Genomic DNA, 22630 nt, shown 5'->3' on the forward strand with positions numbered 1-22630 from the left:
CCATGCCCAGCTAATGTTTTGTATTTTTAGTAGAGACGGGGTTTCACCATGTTGCCCAGGATGGTCTCGATCTCTTGACCTCGTGATCCACCCGCCTCGGCCTCCCAGAGTGCTGGGATTACAGGCTTGAGCCACCGCGCCCGGCCTCTATATCTTCTTTGGTAAAATATCTTTTCATGTATTTTACCAGTTTTCTGATCGGGCTGATTGGTTTGTGTTACTGTTTGAATTTTGGGAGTTCTTTATGTAATCTAGATATGAGTCCTTTGTCAAAGATGGGCTTTGTAAACATTTTTCTCTCCGTTTGTAGCTTGTCTTTACCCTTTTAACAGTGTCTTGTATAGAACAAAAGTTTCTAATTTTGATGAACTCCAGTTTATTGGGTTTTTTTTTTCCTTTATTGATTGTGCTTTTGGTGTTATATCTAAGAACTCTTTACCTAGCCTCAGTCTTAAGGATTTTCTTCTATCTTTTCCTCCATCTTTATGTATAAGATATGAAGTTTAAGTTGAGATTTAATTTTTCACCTGTGTCCGTCTAGTTGTCCCAACACCATTTGTTGAAAAGGCTGTGTTAGTTGAATAGCTTTTCTATACTCTTGCCAAAATCTAGTTGGTTCTGCTTGTCTGGGTCTTTTTCTAGGGCCTCTATTCTGTTTCATTGGTCTAGTTTGTTATCTCTCTGCCAATAACACATTGCCATAATTACTGTAAATCTTAATATCAGGTAGAGTGATTCTTCCCACTTTAATCTTTTTCACAGTTGTTTTAACTATTCTTGTTCTTTTGCCTTCCCATGTACATTCTAGAATAAGCTTATCTGTTTCTAAAAAAATCTTGCTTGGATTTTATACAGAATGTGTTAAGACCTTGATTAGTCTGGATAGAATTGATGTTGAGTCTTTTAATCCATGAACACATACATCTATTTACTCAAATCTTTGATTTCTTTCATCTACATTTTAGTTTTCAACATGTAAGTTCTGTACATATTTAGACTTATACCCAAGTATTTCATTTTTAGTGACTGCGAATGGTACTGTTTTTAATAGAAGTTTTCACTGTTCATAGCTATTGTATAGAAATAGAATTGATTTGTATATGTTGACCTTTTATGCTACAAATTCACTGAACTTAAAAGTTTTAGGAAATTTTGGGGTAGATTATGTTATCTACAAGTAGGGACAGTTTTATTTTTTTTTCTAATCTGTATGCCATTTATTTTCTGTTATTGTGCTGACTGGTGAGGACTTTCATTGCTATGTTAACTAAGAATAGTAGAGTGGATATTCTTGCCTTGTTTCCAATATTAGGGAGAAAGCATTCAGTCTTTCACCGTTACATATCACAGTAGCTGTAGGTGTTTTTGTAGAAATTGTTTATCAGGTTGAAGAAAATTCTCTCTTGTTTGCTGGGAGTTTTTATCATGGATGAGTATTGGATTTTGGCAAATGGTTTTTCTGCTTCAGTTAATGCAAATGTTTGATTTTTTTCTCTTTTACCTGTTAATATGGTGGGTTATATTGATTTTAAATATTGAACCAGGCTAGGATTCCCTGAATAAATGTACTTGGTCATGTTGTATAATTTAAAATATGTTATTGGATTTAATGTGCTAATATTCTACTCAAGTTTTGTACTCCTCTGTGTATGAGGGATATTGGTGTGTAGTTTTTCTTTTTTCTGTACTGTCCTTGTCTGTACTGTCTTGGTATCACAGTTAACATTAGTTTTACAAAATGAGATGGAAAATATTCCTCTCTCTTCTATTTTTTAGAAGAGATTATGTATAATCGATGTTAAATTTTCTTTAAATGTTTGGTAGCATTCTTCAGTGAAACCATCTGAGCAAAGAGGGTTTTTTAACTACAAATATAACAATTATAGCTCTATTCGAATTATCTGTTTTATATTGGATGAGTTTTGGTAGTTTGTGCTTTTTAAGGAATTAGTTCACTACTTCTAAATTATTACCACATTTGTGTATGAAGAGTTATTCATAATGATTTTTTTAGATTTTCCTTTTATGTCTTTTGAGTATGGCAGTAAAATTTGCTTCACTACTGATATTAGTAATTTGTATCATTTTCTTTATTTGTCAATCTCACGAGAGGTTTTCCGTTTCATCAAAGTTTTCAAATTGCTTTTTATTTTATTAATTTTTCTCTCGTTTTCTGTTTTACATTTTATTGACATCTGCTCTTTATTATTTCTTTTTTCTGCTTTAGGTTTATTTTGTTCTTTTTCTGGTTTCTTAAGATTGGCGCTCAGATGATTTATTTTTGACTTTTTTCCTATTCCAATACAAGCACTTATGCTATAAAATTCCCTCTCAGCATGGCATTAGATGTGCCTCACAGATTTCAAATGTTGTATCCATATTTTCATACAGTTTAATGTATTTTAAAAATACTCTTGAAACTTCTTCACTGACCCACTAAGAAATATGGTGTTTCATTTCCAAATGCTTGTTGCTTTTTCTGTTATTCTGGTATTAATTTCTAGTTTTACTTCATAGTAGTCAGGGAACACACACTGTATCATTTCGATCATTTTAATTTGTTGAGTTTTGTTTGGTTTATGGTCCAGGATATGGTCTGTTTTAGTGAATGATCCATGGATTCTTAAAAATAATTCTGCTGTTGTTTAGTGGAGTGATAAATGTCAACTAGATCCTGTTTTATGGTGATATTGATAACTGCTGAGTTTGGGGGGAAACAAGGGATCCTGGGGCCATACGCTGATTGGGGTTGCCAAAAGACCTAGTTTGAACCAACCAGTTAAAGCACCTTCCCCATTTTGAAACTTGCCTTGTGAACTCTAGATCTAACCAAAGTAGATCTAACCAAAACCTGTCTTGACTGCTGCAGAAATCTGAGAAATTGGGTGTGGCAAAGTAGAAGACTATAAAAATTTTGTGAAAAAAAGTTGAGAAGCATGGTAGGAAGTTATCTTTAAAGTTTCTTGCATAAATTAACAGCGCATTAAGTACCTATGTTCTCAGCATTGTTTTAGCCTCCACAACAATCCCTGCTAGTCACTTTTGTTGCCATTAAGAAAATGAGAAAGTTGTGTATGCTGGTTACACAAATGTATTATAAAACAAATTCACAAAAAGGAGGCTAGATGGAGAACAACTCAGGAATTCCAAGATCTAGGTTCAGGTCTAAACTCCCTTATCATCTTTAACCTCAGGCCGCTCATGCAAGATCATGGTTTCAACATCTTTGAAAGGAAAAATGTGGTTTTCAACTACAGGTAAAGGGGAAGGCATTTCAGATTATCCCAGCTCTCCCTCAACTCAAATATGCTATTGTCCTTTTGTGGATGGCTCTTGTCCTATAGGTTCTGATTCTCTGGAGAACCCTGACTAGTAGAGATTTTGGTATTGAGAGTGCTTCTAGAGGAACAGAATTTTAAGAATGAGTTTTCAGAATTGTTTTAGAGTTCCTGGAATTGACTCCTAATCTGATTAGATTTAAATATGCTAATGACTACTTCCAGTAGTAAATAAAGCCGTAATAGTTTATGGCATGAACTGTTCATGGAGATACAAAAAATCTCTCCACTGGGTACTCCTAGTCCACCACTTACAAGGAAGCAAGGAGCTAAGTGACTCTGTATATGACACTTTGAAACATTTTTGGAAAACTAAGGAAAATAATGATGTTAGTTGGTTGTTCCTATGTCACTAGACAGAGTAGTGAAAGAAAAGGATGAGCTCAGGGGTATGAAATCCCAGCTTAAGCACTACATAACTGGCTCAAAAGCTTTTATGTTTGACCTGAAAGAGACTCATCTCCTGTAGCTGTATAGCTGAAATTGCTGAAAATTGAAGGCAAAACCTCATCCTGTGACTGGCTGAAGTACACTGCAAGTTGAACTCCCAGGTTTGCATGGTATGTTGTATTGACGTGAGGGATTACATGGAAAAGCATGGGATCCTATGCATTGGGATCTAGCTGTGTGGGAAGACCCTGATGAAGCTGGGGACATTAAGTCCCTCAATTCTTACAGCATTCTTTACAAGTAGAAGAGGTCGCCTCAACTCCAGAAGCAGCAGCCTCCCCATGCTCAATGCAGTGACATCCTCACCCCCAGTGGTATTAACCCTGAATTGCCTGAGAAAACAGTGATAGCCTTTCCTGAGACAGTTGCCAAGTGAAACAATGCTGATTCTCAGGACCCACCGCACCATACCTCTTTGCTTCTAGACCTATAACTAGACTCAATTCCCAGCAGGCCCCTAAAGGTGAGGTAGAAAGTGTGACCCATGAAGTGCACTACACTCCAAATGAGCTACTTCAGTTTTCTAATTTATACACACAGAAATCCAGGGAATATGTGTGGGAATGGATACTAAGAGTACAGGATGATAGTAGAAGGAACATAAAATTGGATCAAGCTGAATTTATTGACATGGGCTTACTAAGCAGAGATTCTGCATTTAATGTTGCAGCTCAACTCAGGGAGTTAGAATGAGCTCTAACAATTAGTTTGATTGTTTGGCTAAAACATGAGTCAAAAAGTAGTTCACCATGAGTAAGTTGGAAATACCAAAATGCCTTGGTTTAATATAGAGGAAGAGATCCAAAGGCATAGGGATATTAAAATGTTAGAGTGAGTGAGTCGTTTAAGACACACTCACACTGAGAAGTCCAGAAGACATACCTTTCAGCAATACTGGAAGAAATACGTTTGTGAAGGAAGTTCTGGCATCCTTGAACAGTTCTGTGATTGCTCTACTCTCTATAGGCCAGACCTCACAGTGGGAACTGCAGTCACTGACCTGGGAAACCTAAATGCAGTAGGAGTAATTGGATCTTGGGGTGGCAGGGACCAGGCGTAGTTACATTAGTGGGCAGCAGCATCAAAGCAGTAATCAGAATAGTCTGACTTGTGTAGACTTGTGGCATAAGCTAATTGCTTATAATGCTCTTGAAACAAATAGGAAGCCTACTACATTTTTAAACCCATAGAAGCAGAAAAGTCCTAGGTCAAGTGAACAAAAGTCTAACCTGAATCATAAAAACGGAGAGTCATGGCTCCTCAGTTGATTACCAGACTGGAGCCAATTTACAGGCCCAAAGACCCTCAAAGGGAGTCCAGGTCCTTTCGAGGGAGGAGCATGGTACCCTATTAAAAATGCATAGTGTTACTTTTTCTCCAAGCCCTCCACAAATAAACCTACTGCCTTTTACTAGGGTAAAAATCATTGGGGAAAAGGAAATAATCAGACATTTGGGGGATTACTGGACACTGGCTTTGAAATTACACTGATTCTGAGAGTCCCAAAATTTCCATAAGGGGCTTATGGAAATCAGGTGATCAATGGAGTTTTAGCTCAGGGTCACCTCACAGTGGGTCCCCAGGCCCATGCGGTGGTCTTCTTCCTAGTTGCAGATGCATAGCTGGAATAGACATTTGCTATTAGTAGCTGGAAGAATCCCACATTGGTCCCTGACCTGTGGAATGAGGGTCACTATGGTGGGAAAGGCCAAGCTGAAGCCATTAGAACTGCTCTACCTAGGAAAATAGTGAATAAAAACAATGCTGCATTCCCTGAGGGATTACCAAGATTCACACCACCATCAAGAACTTGAAGGATGAAGGGATGCTGATTCACCCCTCATGCCCATTCAACTCTCTTATTTGGCCTGTCCAGAAGACAGATAGATCTTGGAGAATAACAGAGGATCATCACAAGCTTACCTAGGTGATGCTTGCAGTTGGAGCTGCAGTATCAGAGTTTCATGGCTTAAGCAAATTAACTCATCCCCTGGTACTTGGGATACATCTATTAATCTATCAAATGCCTTTTTCTCCGTACCTGTTCATAAGATTCATCAGAAGCACTTTGCTTTTTCACCTGGCAGTGCTATGAATGCACTTTCACTGTCCTAACTAAAGGGTAGGTGTATTAATCAATTTTCAACTGCTATAAAGAACTACCTGAAACTGGATAACTTATAAAGCAAAGAGGTTTTTGGTCAGCATTTTGGTCAAAACCATTCAACAAGTTACTAGGAGGCTCTAAACTTTCCCATGTCTTCCTATCTTCTTCTGAGCCTTCCAAACTGTTCCAAGCTCTGCCTGTTACTGAGTTCCAAAGTCGTTTTCACATTTTTAGGTATCTTTATAGCAGTGCCCCAAATCCCCAGTATCAATTTTCTGTATTAGCCGATTTTCATACTGCTATAAAGAACTACCTGAGAGTGTGTAATTTATAAAGAGGTTTAATTGACTCAGTTCTTGTATTTGTCTTTTTTCACGCTGCCAATAAAGACATACCTGAGACTGGGTAATTTATAAAAGAAAGAGGTTTAATTGACTCACAGTTCAGCATGACTGAGGAGGCCTCAGGAAACTTATAATCATGGAAGAAGGGGAAGAAACATGTCCTTCTTCACATGGTGGTGGGAAAGAGAAGTGCCAAACAAGAGGGAAAAGCCCCTTATAAAACAGATCTCATAAGAACTCACAAGAACAGCAGCATCGGGGTAACCAACTCCATGATTCAATTACCTCCCACTGGGTCCCTCCCATGACATGTGGGGATTATGGCAACTACAAGATGAGATTTGGGAGGAGACACAGCCAAATTATATTAGTTCTGCATGATTGGGGAGTCCTCAGGAAACTTACAATCATGGTGTAAGGCAAAGGGGAAGCAAGGCACATCTCACATGGCAGTAGGGGGCAGGGGAAAGTGAAACACTTTTAAAACCATCAGATCTCGTCAGAACTGATTTACTATAATGAGAATAGCATGGGGAAACTGCCCCTATGATCTAATCACCTCCCATCAGGTCCCTCCCTTGACACGTGGGGATTATAATATGAGATGAGATTTGGGTTGGGACACAGAGCCAAACCATGTCAGAAGGTCATCTTGCCAGACCTATGTTATAATTTAGTTCTCAGTGATCTTGATTGACTTTCTCTTCATCAAGACATCACAGCAGTTCATTACAATGATGACTTATGCTGATTGGACCTCATGAGCAAGAAGCGGCAACTATTCTAGACTTAGTGGTAAGAAATACACATGTCAGAGGGTGGGAAATAAATCTGTTGGAAATTCAGGGATCTTCTCCCTTGGTGAAACTTCTAGGATGCAGTGTCGTGGGTCATGTTGAGATATCCCTTCTAAAGTGAAGGATAAGCTGTTACATCTGGCCGTTCTACAAGCAAGAGAGGCACAGCACCTAGTGGGTCTCTTTGGATTTTGAAGGAACATATTATTCATTTGGGTGTACTACTCTGGCCCATTTACAAGTGAACTGAAAAGTTGCTGGTTTTGAATGTGGCCCAGAGTGAGACAAGCCTCTGCAACAGGTCCAGGCTGCTGTGCAAACTGCTCTGCTACTTGGGCCATATGGAACTTGAAGTATCAAGTGGCAGATCAGGATGTGGTTGGGAGTCTTTGGCAGGCCCCCTTAGGCGAATCACAGGAAAAACCTTTAGGATTTTGGAGCAAGGCCCTGTCCCATCAACCACAGATAATTACTATTCTTACAATAAACAACTCTTGGTATGCTACTGGGCCTAGTAGACACTGACTGCTTAATTACACGCCACTAAGTCAACTGGACCTGAGCCACCCACCACGACCTGGGTGTTATCTGGCCCCTCAAAACCATAAAATTGGGCATGCCAGCAATACTCCACCATCAAATGGAAGTAGTATGTATGTGATCAGGCCTGAGCAGGCCTAAAGGCACAAGTAGGTTACATGAAAAGTGGCCCAAATGCCCACTCGGGCTATACTGCCTTCTCTCTCCCAGCCAGCACTTACAGCCTCACTGGGAGGGCCTTGTGATCAGTGGTCAGAGGAAGAGAAGACTTAGGTCTGGTTTACAGATGATTCTGTACTACATGTAGGCACCATCTGAAATAAGACAGCTGCAGCACTAAAGCCCCACTATGTAACATCCCTGAAGGACAGTGGTAAAGGGAAACCCCTCAATGGGCAGAACTTTGAGCAGTGCACCTGATTGTTCACTTTGCTTGTAACAGAAAATGGCAAAAAATACGGTTATATACTGATTTATGGGCTGTGGCCAATGGTTTCACTGGATGCTCAGGGATTTGGAAGGAGCATGATTGGAAAATTAGTGGCAAAAAATATTTGAAGAAGAGCTATTTGGGTAGACCTCTCCTGTGTCCCATGTGAATTCTGTCCTTAGCAGAGGAAGATCATAACTCCCGGCTGATACCAAAATTCACAGATGATCAAGTCCCTCATAAAAAGTGGTATAGTATTTGCACATAACTAGTGTACATCCTCCCATATACTTTAAATCATCTCTATATTACTTATAACACCTAATACTATGTAAATGCTATGTAAACAGTTGGTATCTCATATTTTTTAGGGAGTCATAACAAGGAAAAAGTCTGTATATGTTCAATAAAGATGCAACCATCCATTTTTTTTGTTTTTTGTTTGCTTGTTTGTTTGTTTTTATTGCATTTTAGGTTTTGGGGTACATGTGAAGAACATGCAAGGTTGTCGCATAGGTACGCACGTGGCAGTGTGGTTTGCTGCCTTCCTCCCCTTCACCTATATCTGGCATTTCTCCCCATGTTATCCCCACAACTCCCCACCCCCCACTGTCCCTCCCCTATTTTCCCCACACCAGACCCCAGTGTGTAGTGCTCCGCTCCCTGTGTCCACGTGTTTTCATTGTTCAACACCCGCCTATGAGTGAGAACATGCGGTGTTTGATTTTCTGCTCTTGTGTCAGTTTGCTGAGAATGATGGTTTCCAGGTTCATCCACGTCCCTACAAAGGACACGAACTCGTCATTTTTGATGGCTGTGTAATATTCCATGGTGTATATGTGCCACATTTTCCCTGTCTAGTCTATCATCGATGGGCATTTGGGTTGGCAACCATCCATTTTTTAATGAATATTTTCAATTTGTACTTGGTGGGTCTGTGGATTTGAAACTCACATGTATAGAGAATTGATGTTTATTTTATATCATATTATTTAAGTCATGGTATATCAAGGAGAAAAGTACACACTGCTCAAGGACTTTACCTCCTTTTTTGGGAAAAGGGTAACTGCCAATTTTTGTTATGTGTAGGGTAATTGCATCATGTTAGGTGGAATTATGATGTTGTTGTTGTCTTTATTTGGAGATTAAAGTATGGTTTAGAAGATGTGTGTGGATGCCAAGTTGGCAAGATATAGACTTGTGATGGTTAATTTTATATGTCACCTTGACTGGAGACAGGGTGCCAGATAAAACATTATTTCTGAGTGTGTTTGTGAGGGTGTTTTGGGAGAGGTTAGCATTTGATCCTACTCAGTAAAGTAGATTGAGTAGGATTTGATCTACTCAGTAAAGTAGATTGCCCTCCCCAACGTGTGTGGGCCTCATCTAATTCACTGAGGGGCTGAATAGAGCAAAAGGCAGAGGAAGGAGGAATTTGCCCCATTTTTCCTGCCTCACTGTTTGAACTGGGGTGTCTCATCTCATCTTCTCTGCCCTGGGACTGGAATTTATACCATTGGCCATAAATTTGGTTCCAAGGATTTGTAATAAATTTAGTTCTAAGAAACACAAGTAGCTATAAGGTGCACTGCATCTATAAGAAGAAGCAAATAGTTTGCCTCCAAAACGTGCAACTATACCTCATACTATATCCCATGGATCATTGACTCATTCACTCATCCATTTTGTAAATATTTATTAAGTGGCTATGATGTACCAGATACTGTTTTAGGGTTTGGAAATATTGCTGTGACCCAAGCAAGACCCCGTCTTTAAAAAGTTACGGAAAAAAGAGTATAAATAAAGAAGTAATTGTATAGTATGTTTGGGGCTGATAAGCTCTACAGGGAAAATAATGGCAAGGATGATTATATGCGCCAAGATGGAGTGGGGTTGGGTGCTTAGGAAAGGCTTCCCTGATAAGATTACATGTGAGCAGAGACCTGAAGGAAGTAATGGTGGCAGGTAGCTGAGGAGAAATCTAGAGTGTTCTAGAAACAGTAAATCCCAAGTGCATTGCTCTGGGAATATGTTTAGAGTTTTTGAAATATATATATTTGACACAGTCTCCTTGGGGAGACCTGGAGAGGTACAGGGTATCTTGCATTATGCAGTAATAGCAACCTTATGCTACACAAATTGTGCACATAATGTGATAAAAGCATGTTTCCCCGTAGTAATGTTGAATACATCACAAATTACACTCTGTTTTTTTTTTTTTTTTTTTTTTTTTTTTTTTTTTTTTTTTTGTTTTTTTTTTTTTTTTTTTTTCTGGACTCTATTCAGACCGTGGCATCATTATGACATCAATGAATCCTTGATGAGATTCGGGCTTCCTAATCTTGATGCATTTCTTAATCATCTCTTAGAGAGTTGAGCACATAGTTATATTTTTAAAGTTGATTCTACTAGCAATTTTTATGTATTTGGGCACCAATATGTATTTAATAAAGCATTTAATTTGGCAAATAGTGACTTTGCAGCTTACTTTCTGTGTGACTATGGACAAGACACAGTCACTGAATCTCAGTAAAAATTACTTGTTCTTTACGTCATCTATCCTCTGTTTCACTAAGGTTTTATAGAGTTCAAACAAAATGATAAGTCTGAAAGTATTTTCAGACTTCAATGGAAGACATCACTTTTTCTGATCTTCCCTTATTTGACAAACATGTCCTGGCACTTTGCAAGGGTCTATAAATAGCGAGAAATTGAGGTCTCCGTTTTTAAGGAGAATATGGCCTATTAGAAGAAACAAACAAGGAAACTACAAATGAGAAACACTCTGGCGCTGAGTAGAAAGGACAGTTTGCACAGGAGAGGATACAGAACAAGATAAAGTGTTTAAAAGATAAATGTACTTTCAGAGTAAAGTTCAGGGACCATTTATTTCTCAAAGGTGACCTGCATTCTAAAGAACCAGGAGGAATTATTAAGTAAGTTAGGAGGGAAAGGGCATTACAAACATAAGAAACAGAGTATGCAAATGCTTGTTGGGAGAGAGGATTTAGAACTTGTTTCTTTGGTTTTGTAGGAAAAAATGAATATTTAGTATGATTGGTGGATAAGGTGAGTGTTAAGGGAGATTCACCATAATTAAGAAATTTTATTTTGTAATGATGTAATTTTATTTTGTAATGAAATTTTATTTTGTAATGATTGCATAATTATATTTTGTAATAAAATGTACATTTTGTAATGTAAGAAATCATCATTAAGACATTTTATTTTGTAAAGATTTTAAATGGGGGTGGGTATTTCATGATAAGACATACTCATTGGAAAAATTACGCTGGCAATAAAATGGAAAATTAGAAGGTGAGGTTGAGGAGTGAAGACCAGTTAGAAGACTCTTGCAGAAATTCATGCAGGAAAAGAAGACGGGTGAATTCAGATAATGGAAGAGAGAAAAGAGACAAGATAAAGAGAGATTTAGAAGATACGACTGTTACTGATAGCTGATGATGTGAAGTGGAGGAGGCAAAAAGACTGAACACATCTATGTGGCGTTTCCCAGCTTCCTGATTCGAGCAGGTCAGTGGATACAGTATTCTTAACTTGAAGCTTATAGTCCCTTAGGGAGGGAAGTAGCTACTTGAAAAACCACATTTAAAGACTGCGTATTGAATAATTAGTACCAACCTTTAGATAATTATTTAGTGGTATTGTTAAAACTCTGTTCTTTTTACCTTTGTCAATGAAGTAGATGGAAATAATATAAAAAGGGTGCTTTTGTGAAAAAAATCAAGTATAGGCCAGGCGTGGTGGCTCATGCCTGTAATCCCAGCACTTTGGGAGGCTGAGGCGGGCAAATCACGAGGTCAGAAGATTGAGACCATCCTGGCCAACATGGTGAAACCCCATATCTACTAAAAATACAAACATTAGCTGGGCGTGGTGGCATATGCCTATAATCCCAGCTACTTGGGAGGCTGAGACAGGAGAATTGCTTTACCAAGGAGACAGACGTTGCAGTAAGCTGAGATTGCACCACTGCACTCTAGCCAGCCTGGGCGACAGAGCGAGACCCGTCTCAAAAAAAAAAAAAAAAAAAAATCAGGTATATAGTTGAAAATATCTCAGTAGCATAGCCACAAAGGGATAACGTCAGAATTTTGATTCAGAATTATTTTTAATGTTTTACTCGAAGGGGACTGAGATGAACAAGATAAAGTGTTTAAAAGATAAATGTACAATCCACCATAGGTTGCACAAGTATAGATTAATAGAGACCTAAGTTATTATTAGTAATATTAGGTAATAATAACATGGCAATTAACACTTATGTAGTGCTTTTGATTTTCAAGAGGTACTTTTTTTTTTTTTTTTGATATGGGGTCTTGCTCTGTCGCCAGGCTGGAGCACAGTGGCACAGTCTCGGCTCACTGCAACCTCCGCCTCCCGGGTTCAAGTGATTCTTCCACCTCAGCCTCCCGAGTAGCTGGGTCTACAGGCATGTGCCACCACACCCGGCTAATTTTTGTATTTTTAGTAGAGACGGGGTTTCACCATGTTGGCCAGGATGGTCTCGATCTCCTGACTTCGCGATCCACCTGCCTCGGCCTCCCAAAGTATTGGGAGTACAGGCGTGAGCCACCGCGCCCGGCCCAAGAGGTAGTTTCAAGTATTTTTTTTATTTGAACTTTCAACAACTCTGTGAGGTAGACCTTTTTTTATTTCATTTTACCTATAAACAAATTGGAGTTTAGAGAGGTTAAGTATGAGAAAAAAATTTCTGATAATTAGATGTTATGAATGGAATAAACTGCCTGGTGGCAAGTCCTCAGCACTGAAGAAGCGTAGACAACACTGGACATCTACCCGCCAGGGATGTTCCACAGTGTGTGCAATACCTCTAGCAGGCCGGAGTTAGGGGGAGATGGGTTTGTATTCAATTATTAGAGGAGCGTGGACTATGAACCCTGACAAGAAGCTGAGGCTAATATAGCCTACCCTTTTCATTTTACAAGTGAGAAACTGGGACCCAGAAAGGTCAATCTGCTTTAGTTCTAGAATTTAGCTGTAGGTCAGTGATCTCTAAAAATCATTTTAAACTGAATTACTCCATGAGAAAGAAAGAAAATGAGAAGAAAATAATGAGTGGACCTAAGTGGTTGGCATAATATCCTTAATTATCACATTTTTTTTTAATCTACAGGGAGAATGAATGTTCTTGATGAGACTAAAAGTATTGGCACGTGGTATACTTCTTTTATGGTCAACAGCATGTATTGATCTTTTCGTATTTACAGGAAACAGAGGCTACAAGGAGGTGTAAGACATGGATCTAATACTGCAAGCTCTTCCAAGCAATGTGGTAGGCAGAATAATGGCCCCCAAGGATGTCCACACCCTAATCCTCAGAACCTGGGATTATGAGGCAGGAGAATAGGGTCTGAAGGTAAAGAACCTAAGGCCGATTGGCTAGAACTGGGTCAAAAGGAAAACCCCCACCTCTCCACACCCAAGTAACAAAAGGATCAGAGGATACTCCCTTTGCAACTCCCCCCTTTACCCTTTTCTGTGTTGCAGATGAAAAACGAAAGAACCTCGGTTTGGTCCCCTCCTGCAACCAGTCAGGCTGGTTGCAGGCCAGGTCTTCATGAGTAACTTTGTAACTTCACTTCAGCCTCTGATTGGTCATTTTCCACAACAAGTCAGACTCGTTGTGGGTCACTACCTCATTTACATAGGGTTTAAACTAAGTAGCCAATAGGAAACCTCTGGAGAGTATTTAAACCCCAGAAAATTCTTTAACCAGGCTCTTAAGCCACTTGCTAGAAACTGCTCAGTCTGTGGAGTGTACGTTTTAATAAATCCGTGTTTTTCTTTCGTTGCTTTGTTTGTGCCTTTTGTCCAATTATTTGTTCAAAATGCCAAGAACCTGGATACCCTCCACCGGTAACAATTATTCTACCTTTAATGGCAAAAGTGACATTGTGATGTGACTGAGGTTATGGAGCTTCAGAGAGGAAGAGTATCGTGTGGGCCCAATCTAATCATCACGTGAGTCCTTAAAGGTGGAGAAGCTTTCCCATCTGTGGTCAGAGAGAGAGCAGAACACACAGCAATGACAGAATGGTCACAGAAACACACACCTGATGTGAGAGGACTCAACCAGCCACTGTTGGCTGTGAAGATGGGGGTGGGGGAAGAAGGCTATCAACCAAAGAATATGGGAGACCTTTATAAGCTGGGAAAGGCTAGAAAACAAATTCTTCCCAGGAACCTCTAGAAAGGAATACAGCCCTGCTAATACCTTGATTTTAACCCACAAAGAACTTTGTTGACTTCTGGCTTACAGAACTGTAAAATTTAAAAATCTGTATTGTTTAGGCCACGAAATTTGTGGTAATGTGTTATGTTAGCCATAGAAAACTAATACATAATGTAAAAAGAAACAGCATATACATGGAAGCTTACCAATGATCAAAATTCTCTAGGATATACCAACTCTCTAGGGTAAACATGAGGTCATATGAATAGTAATTTCTCATACTCTTATCGCTGCCTTTAGTTGGTTGCAGAACCTCTGGTTTTTCTTAAAAGATCCTTTCCCCAACTGTCCCTGAAGATCCTCAAGATAATACAGGACCTCATAAATGTTCACAATCCCAAACCCAAGCTACTACATAGAATCCACTCTTTTCCTTGTCTTAGATTTCCTCTGGTGAGGTCTACTGTTCTCTAAATGCCTGGGAAGCTCCATTTAGATGCCAGGCATTGCTGCAGTGATTCTACCACTAACTGTTTATAGCTTTCATCAAAGTGGCTCTGATCCTCTGTGCCACTGCAAGCCTTTCAGGTAAGCCTCAGGACCCTGTGGAGCCGCTGGTAGCCACTGCTTGCCCTTTTGCGTTTCCAGATAAAGTTGGAAAAATTCACCTGCCCCGCTTTTGTGTTATATTCCCTTAAAAACAGTTCCAAAGCAAAGCTACCTTATGTACACAAGGTCTTACACAGTTTTGTTGTTGTTGTGTTTTTCTGTGAAGTTACCAGTTGCACTTAGAGTCCCCCCTCACTAGGATTCTGTTATTTCATAAGGGTTTGGCCAAAGGACATTGAGATGCAGACATAATGCTGAACCTCAAGCTATTCTTGTTAGTCGAAAATACCTTTGTGCTTTGATTTTCTTTTTCCTTATAATGAATGACTTTCCAGGGATTCCTCCATGCCTTCTGTAAATAGATTCCACCGCACTAAACCAATAAATTCCTTCCTTACAATTGCAGAATTATACAAGAGGGAATATCCTAAGTAACACGTGGCTGGATGGCTGTAACAGTTTAGAGGAGAGGAGGGTCTGGTAGTTAGCGTTCATGTAGAGTAAACTGGAGAAGGAAGAGACCTCCAGGGTCTGTTTCAATGTGACTTCCTACTAGTGTTCAATACTTAATCTGGACGGCGAGATAATGGGCATTCAACAAATTCCTATGGAATTAATAATGAGGCAGAAATAATCTGGTAGAAATGCTGGGGCCAAAGTATTGTTGACAATGAGTTGGAGGTCCATACATTTGAGATGGAGCTAATAATTGAAATTATAATGGAATGAAAACTTGAAGAAAAAAGAGAAATAATGGATATTCGAACCATCTTATTCATGAGTATAGTGTGTGGGGCCAGCTATACATATACCTCCTTGTGTATGTTTGCTGTTTAACTCAGGCTATATAGTACTTAGTCGTTTCTGTATCTGGGCATTATTATTTCCAGTGTTTTCTGTATCTCAAAAATGTTTTAATGTATAATTTATTTGATTTACTCAACAAGCTGGAGAGTTAAATTTTGGCTCCCCCTTCTGTATTATATTTTGTTTTATTTTAAATCCTAGAGGTTATAACTTCGATTACTACAATAGTAACTAGATTTTAAACGAAATTCTGTACATCAGAAAGGGTACCTAGTGACATACTCCAAAAATTTAAAAAATGGTTAAACCATTGTATCTGTCATCAAGGAGCATGCTTGGGAAGGTAGGGTAGAAAATTACAAAACATAAAGTTCCAATCAGTTTATTTGGCTTTATCACTTGTGACACAAAGAATGGAAAGAACAACTAACTGATAAGATGTCTTCCTTCTTTTGAGGTAAAATTCACATAACATAAAATCAACCATTAGCCATTTAAAAATGTACAACTCAATGGCATTAAGTACAATTCATCCTGTTTTTCAAAAGCTCTGAAGGAAATGAAAATGCCAATAGAGAAAGCTCTAGAGAATCGACATGCCTTAATCTCTAAATATTTCACATTACATTGCACTCAAGTTCTTTATGCTCTGATGAATGTGAGTTTGTGTTTGGTATGCGTTCAACACTGAACAAATTGGTCACATATTCAAGTTACCTATGACCCATATTTCTTTAATAAAATTTGTATTAGATGTTAATATCTAACTCGGAATTCCTTCAGCTATTTGTTTTCTTAAGTCTTTTTTCTATTATTTTAATTTCCATGTGGGCAGGTAACATAACTACCTTCTTCACTGTTTCCCTATAGGAGAACCTAGGATGTAATAATGATCAATTCCATAATCTTGGGATTTTTAATTCCTATTAATTCCTTATAGGTGCCCCCACGTCTCCGCAGTGGTCAATACTATCTTTTTTTTTTTTTCTTTTTCTTTTTGATACGGAGTCTTGCTCTGTCACCCAGACTGAAGTGCAGTGGTGCAATTTCGGCTCACTGCAACCTCCGCCTCCCGAGTTCAAACGATTCTCCTGCTTCAGCCTCCTGAGTATCTGGGACTACAGGTGCCCATCACCACGTCCGGCTAATTTTTGTATTTTTAGTACAGAGAGGACTATGTTGGACAGGCTGGTCTCGAACTGCTGACCTCAGGTGATCCACTCACCTCGGCCTTCCAAAATGCTGGGATTACAGGCGTGAGCCACCACGCCCGGCCCCTCAGTACTGTCTTGTATCACCGCGGCAGCATTCAGGTGGAGAATGCTCCTGGCGCGGAATAATCCACCTGAATGTGAATCCTGACCGTTTTAGGCGCCAATGGAGGCCGCTGCTATGGGGCCGGCCGTGGGGTGGCGCTGTTGCCCTGTGACGTGACTCCGTTTTCACCTGGGCGGGAGTCTCCGTGACACCTGACCATCTAGCGATCACTGGAGTAAGAAATGAGTGCGGATCAGCAACAAGCCCAGCCTTTACAGTTTCAGCAGAGGCTTCCCGTGGCTGGCGTGTGGCGAGTCCCGGAAACCTCGGAGCCCGCAGGCTTCCCTTCGCTGGAGCCCGCCCGAACTCCATCCTCTGCCGGCAGCCACGCCCCGCAGTGGGAAGGAGGGACTGGGAGCGTTTCCGTGAGGCTGGCACGCCTTGCCCTACCCAACCCAGTCTATTTCCCCTCCGCCTGGGCCGGTGCCATCTGAAGCCGGAGTGACCCGAGGAGGAACACGGTAGTGGACGGGGCGCGGGGGCCGGGCGCGGCGTGGGGGGGCAGTGGAGAGGGTGGGAGGGGAATGGCAGGGAGGCAGCTGGGGACGCACGGACCTTGCAGTTGGGGAAGGAGGAAAAGGTGAGAGGCTGGGAGCGGAACGGTTAAGATCTATTTGTATTTATGTGAACAAGAAATCGCCAGGCGAGTTGACCTGTGTTTCTTCGGAACAAGCATATTTGGCTTCTGTGTTTCTATGGTGAGGGACTATACCTGCCTCAGCAGATTTGGTGCAGAGAGAAACATGAGAAAGCCCAGGAATGGGGGACCTCTGTTCATTCCTGGAGAGGGGGCCAGCAGGAGAGGGGGAGAGAGAAAGAATGAGGTTACTAAAATTACTGGTCAGAGGACTGCATAGCCGTTCAGACCGTGGGCTCACTGCTTTCAACTTCGGCTCCCTCATCTGCGAAGCATAAATACGGTAATTACTTTCCAGGGTCGTTGCGATATTTAAATGCGATGTCAATAACCATGCTTAAAAACTGTACCGTGTGCTGTGCTATCCCTTGTTGACTGAATCACTGTTTGCTTTCTTTTGGGCCGGGGGTGGGAAAGGAGTCTCGCTCTGTCTCCCAGGCTGGAGTGCAATGGCGCGATCTCGGCCCACTGCAACCTCCGCCTCCCAGGTTCAAGTGATTCTCCTGCCTCAGCCTCCCGAGTAGCTGGGACTACAGGCACCCGCCACCAAGCCCAGCTAATTTTTTTTTTTTTTTTTTTTTTTGTAGTTTTAGTAGAGATGGGTTTCACCATGTTGGCCTCTGTTTTCTTTTTAATGTCTTTTTTTTCCTCTTTCATTTTTCTCTGTCAACCCCTCACCCCCCTTTGTCTCCTAGCTTTCTTTCATTTCTGGGATTGTTGCTTCCTTCTGTAATGAGCCCTCTCCACACTGGAGTTTCTTACACCTATGCGACCACACTTCCTTCCTACTGAGTGAGAAGTAGTTGTGTCAGTAAAGGAGTTAGTTACCGTAATGTGCAGCACAGCTCAACTGAAATACACCTGCGAACAGAACTCTGTGCTGTCCACCTGGTTATCCCCCCTCAGTACACCACAATCTCCACTGACTGCTAGCTAGGGGGCAGCTAGGTCTTTCAGTGACACATCATGAAGTATTTGCTTCAATGAAAATCATATACTTTTTCTTTCAGTGCCTCCTTTACTGTGTGAGTTTGCTAGGGCTGCTGTGACGAAGTACCACAAACTGGTTGGCTTCAACCAGAGGTCCCAACCTTTTTGGCACCAGGCACAGGGACTGATTTTGTGGAAGACAATTTTTTCACGGATGTAGATGAGCTTGGGGGCGGGGGGAGGAGATGATTTCAGGATGAAACTCTTGGTCTCACATCATCAGGCATTAGATTCTCATAAGGAGTTCCCAACCTATATCCCTCACATTCAAAGTTCACAATAGGGTTCACGCTCCTGTGAGAATCTAATGCCTGCAGGCAAGGTGGCTCACGCCTGTGATCCCAACACTTTGGGAGGACGTGGTGGGTGGATCGCCCCGAGCTGAGTTTGTGACCAGTCTAGGCAACTTGGCAAAGCCCGTCTCTACCAAAAATACAACAGAAAGAGAAATGAAGAGAGAGAAAGAAAGAAAATCTAATGCCGTGGCTTATCTGATAGGAGGAGGAGCTCAGGAGGCAACGACAGTGATGGGGAGTGGCTGTAAATACAGATAAAGCTTTGCTGGCTCACCCGCTGCTCACTTCCTGCTGTGTGCCCCAGTGTCGGCACCCTGGTTGTTGGTGACCTCTGGCTTAAACAACGAAATGATTGTCTGTTCAGGAGGCCAGCTGTCCAAAACTAAGCTGTTGGCAGCATTGATTCCTGCTAAGGGCCATGAGGGCAGCATCTATTCCAGGCATCTTTCTTTGGCTTGTAGATGGCTGTCTTCATGTGTTACGTAGTGTTCTTCCTGTGGGTATCTGTCTCTGAATTTCCCCTTTTTATAAGGACACTAGTCTTATTGGATTAGGATCCATCCTAATTACCTCATACTGATTTCATTTTCTTTGGATATATACCCAATAATGGGATTGCTGGATCATACAGTAGTTTACTATCTCTGCACTATCATCTCCAAATAAAGTCACATTATGAGTTACTGGGTTAGAATGTCAACATATTAATTTTGAAGGAGCGTACAGTTCAACCTATTAACAACTAATGGCTTTAATTATGCACAAGTTAGTTGAGCATTGCATCTATTTCAATTGTCTCAGGCAGAAACTATTTCCCACCTTTCCCAAGCCCTTACAACCAGTCCCAACAAACATGTGCTGTGAAGTTCTGCCAGGAGTTACGTATCCGCAGTTCTGTTTTCTCTTAACCTGAATGTATACATTTCCTGTTGCCACTGTAACAAATTACCACAAAGGTGGTGGCTTAAAACAACATAAAATTTTGTCTTACAGTTCCAGAGGGCAAAAGTAAAACTGGATGGGCAGGTCTCCAGATGGATGGTTCATTTTGGAGGCTCTAAGGGAGAATCAGTTTCCTTGCCTCCTCCAGTCTCTAGAGGCTGCTACAATCCTTGGCTCATGGCCCCTTCCTCCATCTTCAAAGCCAGCAATGGCTGGTCGAGTGCTTTTTATGTCTTCTCATGCTGACACTCACACTTTTGCCTTTCCCACATGTAAGGATTCTTGTAATTGTACTGGACTCACTGAGTAATCCAGAGTAATCTATTTTAAGGTCAGTTAATTCGTTTCATCTCTAACCGTAATTCCCCTTTGTTATTTCAACATTATTGAAAATCAACATATTCATAGGTTCTGGAGATTAGGACATGGACATCTTTGGGAAGCCATTATTCTGCCTACCATACCTGAAATTTCCCAACTGGGTATTCTTTATTCTTATTCTACATATATTTAAAATTTACATTTAATTTTAAAAACTTAAAAATTATATATATATTTCATATACATATTGTTTTGAAATATGTATACATTGTGGAATGGCTAAATTAAGCTAATTAACTGAGTACTTCCTATATAACACTGTTAGAAACTACTCCCCATTCTCTTTTGTACTTTTAGTATTATAGTTTAATCCTTTATGCTCAATTAGTTTCTATAGATTATTTTTCTATAAAGCTTTTTACAGATCCAATGCTATTTTCATAGGTGAATTTAGCTACTTATTTTTTCAACAAACACGTGAATTCTAATATATGCCAGACACTGCTCTTGGTGCTAGGGCTACAGCAATGAACAAAATAGCTGGTCCCTAAATTTTTATTCTCATGAACGTTTCATGTTTTTTCTTCTTACTTTGCCACTTCATTTTTGCACTCCCCGCCAGCCCAGTCTCTAGTTCCCCAACATGCTTTCTGAATTTAGACGTGGCTACTGTTCTGTGCCATGCTTATGAGGGACCTACAGAAGCTGACTGTGCCCTCAAGGAAATTGCGGTCTTGTTGGGAAGAAACAGATACTCACAGGCAAACTGGTTAAGTACTGAATAAGTAGGTTGGGTATTAGCATATCATGACTTGGCATGGTTTCTAACTGGAGAAAATGAAAGTAGAAGGGAATGAATATGCACAAAGCTAAAGAAGCAATTACAGTCAGGAGCAGGGGCTCATGCCTGTAATCCCAGCACTCTGGGAGGCCAAGGCGGGCGGATCGCCTGAGGTCAGGAGTTCAAGACCAGCTTTGCCAACATGGTGAAACCCTGTCTCTACTAAATATACACAAAATAAAAAAATTAGCTGGGCATGGTGGCAGATGCCTGTAATCCCAGCTACTCGGGGGGCTGAGGCAGGAGATTCGCTTGAACCCAGGTGGCAGAGGTTGCAGTCAGCTGAGATCATGCCACTGCACTCCACCCTGGATGACAAGAGTGAAACTCCATCTCAAGGAAAAAAAAAAAAAAAGAAGCTAATTATACAGACATCAGTGTTGAGTGGATCGAGTCCTCTCTCAGTTCTCAGTCCAGGGGACCTGAAATCTGTTTTACGTACCAGAGTTCTCTGGTACTCTCTTTGTGAGCAAATAACAAGGCACCTACCTCAGGGGTCCTTAGTTGTTTTATTATGATTTTTATTCCTTTCGAAAATGAAGGGTAGAGGTTGACTAGAAAATCGCTGGAGATTCTTCCAGGTTTGAAAAAAGAAAAGTCTTGGCCGGGCGCGGTGGCTCAAGCCTGTAATCCCAGCACTTTGGGAGGCCGAGGCAGGCGGATCTCGAGGTCAAGAGATCGAGACCATCCTGGTCAACATGGTGAAACCCCGTCTCTACTAAAAATACAAAACATTAGCTGGGCATGGTGGCGCGTGCCTGTAATCCCAGTTACTCAGGAGGCTGAGGCAGGAGAATTGCTTGAACCCAGGAGGCGGAGGTTGCGGTGAGCTGAGATCGCGCCATTGCACTCCAGCCTGGGTAACAAGAGCGAAACTCTGTCCCAAAAAAAGAAAAAAAAAAAAGTCTTATTTTTTAACTTCTCAGAATATTTTTGAGATTTCTAACCAGAATAATAATAAGATAGTTTGGAGTTTAAGGGAGACAGTCACCTCTGGATATGAAAAGGCTAACTGGGATGAAAGGGGTTTCTATCCATTCATTGCCTTAAAACCTCATTTCCTACAGTTGTTCTCACCTCGTCAGCCCAGGTGGCCTTCTTCCCTAGCTTTTCCTCCCTACACCTTCTGCTGAATGGGGCAGTTAGAATTCAGCCCTATCGTATTGTGAATACTACCTCCTAAGGGTGAGTCTTCAGGAAACAGAAACGTTTCCTGATGCTCACTCTTTCTTCAGCCCCCAGCAGTCTAAGTCGTATCCAAGCTTCTGGGCCTTATGTGCTCCCCGAAAGCCATCTCAATCAATTTTCTCATACTTCTCATTCATAAAAACCCTTCATGGCATAGTGACAACAAGGAATATCAACAGTTAATTTGTTTCGTTTTGTTTTGTTTTTTGAGATGGAGTCTCACTCTGTTGTCCAGGCTGGAGTGCAGTGGCATGATCACAGCTCACTGCATTCTTCGCCTCTCAGGCTCAAGTAATCCTTCCACCTCAACTGTTAGGTAACAGAATATATGGAAACATGGTATTTTTAGAATATGGATCTAAATTAAAATTATTATATGTATATAATTCTAGTCTAAGTTAGAATTCTAATAAGGACACAGTAGTAGATGCTAAAGGTTTAAGGGAAAGAAAACGTGTT

At 40.7% G+C, this 22630-nt stretch overlaps 1 protein-coding gene across 5 annotated transcripts in view; it reads left to right on the forward strand.

Annotated features, from left to right (window-relative positions):
* The first annotated feature begins 16922 nt into the window (after nucleotides 1–16922).
* The window catches only part of STYK1 (serine/threonine/tyrosine kinase 1), a 46218-nt gene continuing 40510 nt past the window's right edge, over nucleotides 16923–22630 (forward strand). For 2 of the 5 annotated variants that reach the window (XM_037734779.1, XM_037734780.1), the window contains exon 1: nucleotides 16923–17417. Coding sequence is in view for 2 of the 5 variants with exons in the window: in XM_037734781.1 (XP_037590709.1) it covers nucleotides 17481–17536 (56 nt within the window). In the remaining 3 variants the exon portion in view is untranslated. Of the gene's footprint in view, nucleotides 17418–17476; nucleotides 17537–22630 lie in introns of those variants that run through there. The other 3 variants (XM_037734781.1, XM_037734778.1, XM_017518178.2) reach the window with 3 other exon arrangements.

Source organism: Cebus imitator, unplaced genomic scaffold (genome assembly GCF_001604975.1).
Source record: "Cebus imitator isolate Cc_AM_T3 unplaced genomic scaffold, Cebus_imitator-1.0 Scaffold660, whole genome shotgun sequence".
Classification (NCBI taxonomy): domain Eukaryota; kingdom Metazoa; phylum Chordata; class Mammalia; order Primates; family Cebidae; genus Cebus; species Cebus imitator.